Source organism: Helobdella robusta (assembly GCF_000326865.2).
Source record: "Helobdella robusta unplaced genomic scaffold HELROscaffold_61, whole genome shotgun sequence".
NCBI classification, from domain to species: Eukaryota; Metazoa; Annelida; class Clitellata; order Rhynchobdellida; family Glossiphoniidae; genus Helobdella; species Helobdella robusta.
In genome coordinates this window covers 131,150-134,101 of record NW_008705338.1, presented here as the reverse complement: position 1 = coordinate 134,101, position 2,952 = coordinate 131,150, and the positions used below count along the sequence as shown (strand labels likewise).

The 2,952-nt window shown below is 42.1% G+C and overlaps 1 protein-coding gene across 1 annotated transcript in view; it reads right to left on the bottom strand.

Annotated features, from left to right (window-relative positions):
* HELRODRAFT_180330 (hypothetical protein) overlaps positions 1–2,654 on the bottom strand; it is a gene marked incomplete at both ends in the record, with an annotated part of 3,435 nt that extends 781 nt beyond the window's left edge. The window contains one exon of the mRNA XM_009029652.1: positions 2,511–2,654. Coding sequence (XP_009027900.1) covers positions 2,511–2,654 — 144 coding nt within the window. The remainder of the gene's footprint in view (positions 1–2,510) is intronic.
* Positions 2,655–2,952: the final 298 nt, after the last annotated feature.

Here is a 2,952-nt window from a genome sequence, read left to right as displayed (position 1 = left end):
CCAAATTAGACGGTCAGTTGTATCCATTTCATTTAAATTTAGAGCTTTCATGTCTTGCTCGATTGTTTGCGACCAGGACTTCTTTGGACGGCCTTTGGGACGTGTGCCAGGTACTTCAACATCTGCAAGAAAAGTTATAGCACTGTTTCCACTTCGTTTGACATGACCAAACCACCGCAGACGGAGATGCCATTTATTCCAGGCTGCACGTATGCGTGCTCGAACGGCAGCTTCAGCTGTTCTAGTACAATCCAGAACATCCCCTAGATATTGAAACGATGTGACTTTCTCTACCTTAATGGCTTAAATGCCTATACCTTATATACCTATACCTTATATACATATACCTATATATATATATATATATATATATATAGGCGGTACCTGGTATGTTGCAGCATAGTATGGTTGTGATGGATGTAGCATCAAAAGAAATGGGGAGGAGGAAGAAGGATAAGTTTGTGGCAAAGAGAAAGACATGGAAGTTACAGGATGCAGAGGTGAGGAAGGCATTTGAAGTGAAAGTGGCTGAAAGTTAGGAGAGTGGTAAGGATGGAGATGTTTGGGAGAGATATAGGGACTGAGTGTTGACTACGGCAGATAAAGTATGTGGATGGACGAAAGGAAAATGTAGGCATGGAGAGACGTGGTGGTGGGATGAAGATATAAGAAAGGTTTTGGAGGTCAAGAAGGAGATGTTTAGGGTGTGGAGAAGGAGAAGGGACATGACGGGGGAAGCGGAGTTTGAGTTCAGGAAGGCTGAGAAGGTTGCAAAACGGGCAGTGGCAACTGCTATGACGAAAGCATCAGTTAGGTTAATGAGGGAACTGGAATTTTATGTGGGTTCGAATAAAATGTTCAAAGAAGCAAAGCAGTCAATGAGGGATAGGAAAGATGTTATAGGGAATGGATATGTTTGGGATGGATCTGGCAAGTTGTGCATAGATGAGAAGGAAAAAGCTCAGGTGTGGAAAGCCCATATGGATAGGTTGATGAATGAAGAAAATGAGTGGGATGGAGATGTGGAATCCGCGGTCACACACGGACCCATAGAGAAGGTGACAATGGAGGAATTAGAGAAATGAAACTAGGTAAGGCGACAGGGGTTTCGGAAGTGGCGGCGGAACATATAAAGGCGAGTGGGGTGATAGGAATTGAAGTTATGATGAGAATTGCTAACAGTATGTTGGATGATGAAGGTATACCTGAGGATTGGCGACATAGTGTGTTGGTGCCGTTGTATAAGGGCAAAGGAGATGTGAGAGATTGTGGGTCATATAGGAGTGTGAAATTGCTAGAGCATGGAATGAAGGTAGTGGAGAGGGTGCTTGAGAGAAGGTTGAGAAATATGGTGACAGTTAATGAAATGCAGTGTGGGTTTATGCCTGGTAGGGGAACGGTGGATGCGTTGTTCATAGTGAGAATGTTGCAGGAGAATTATAGAAAGAAGAAACGAAGATTGTACATGTGTTTTGTGGATCTAGAAAAGGCTTTTGATCGAGTACCGAGGAAGGTCATTGAATGGGCGCTGAGGAAGAAAGGAGTGAATGAGAGACTTGTTAAAGCTGTGATGCAGCTGTATGAAGAGGCGAAGACAAAGGTGAGGGTCGGAAGGGAGATGTCGGACGCTTTTAGTGTTAAGGTAGGAGTGCATCAAGGATCAGTGTTATCACCGTTTTTGTTTGCAATTGTGATTGATGTTGTGTGTGGAAACATAATGGAGGGGTTGTTATTTGAGATTTTGTATGCAGATGATTTAGTCTTGATGGCTGATAGCATGGAAGAATTGCAGTTAAAATTTGACAAATGGAAAAGTGGACATTGTGACATTGATAGGGAGATCGAGATTGCGGTGGTATGGACATGTGTTGAGAAGGGATGAAAGGGTCGGGATTAGGCGAGCGTTGAAGTTCGAGGTTGAAGGAGTGATAGGAAGAGGTCGTCCGCGACTGGGATGGAGAGAGCAGGTGGAGAAGGACAAAGTGAAAGCGGAGTAGCGTGATACGAGTGACAGATGGGAGGGGTATTTCGGTTTCATCATAGGTAGCCAAACGGCAACCCCTGATCTCGGGGAAAATGTCGTCTAAACGTGTGTTGTTGTTTGTTGTTGTATATATATATATATATATATAAGAGTGGGGTACTTTTGGGGTGGAGGATGGATCGGATAGAGCGCAGAAGAGAAGAGAATAAAAGTAGGATGGAAAAAATTCAAAGAAATGATTTCAGTACTGTGTTTTAGGGGTATACCATTCTCCTGAAGGGTAAGGTATACAAAGCATGCGTAAAATGTCGCCTGTTGAATGGGTGCGAAACTTTGGCTATGAAGGCTGAAAACTTAAGAAGGCTGGAGAAAATAAAAATCCAGATGCTGAGAAGAATAATGGGAGTATCCTTGAGAAATGGTCTAAGTAATGAGGTAATGAATATAGGATTACTTTCATAGCTCATGTCTCATTGCCGTACATCATCACACGTTGAACATACTTACTGTATATTTTTACTTCTACCTTTAAAGAAGCACCTCTTGCTGTCAGAATCGGAACTAGTTCTCGATACTTAGCCCAAGCACACCGCACTCTTGCTCTCGATGCCTCCTCAGCTCCACCCCAGATCCTATCATATCTCCCAGATAACAAAACTTCTCCACACATTCCACCTTCCCTTCACAATCTACTTCTATCTATTTTCTTATTTTCTTTTGTATTCCCTTTCTTATCATATCTCCCAGATAACAAAACTTCACACATTCCACCTTCCCTTCACAATCTACTTCTATCTCTTTTCTTATTTCCTTTTGTTCCCTTCCATCAACATTATTATTATTATTAAGAAACATATCTTTTTTCTTATTCTATTTTATTATTATTAAGAAACATATCTTTTTACACCTGAAAGCAGCCACTTCTAGACTGCCGGTCAGTCCACTGCATCTTTTATGCACCCATCTCT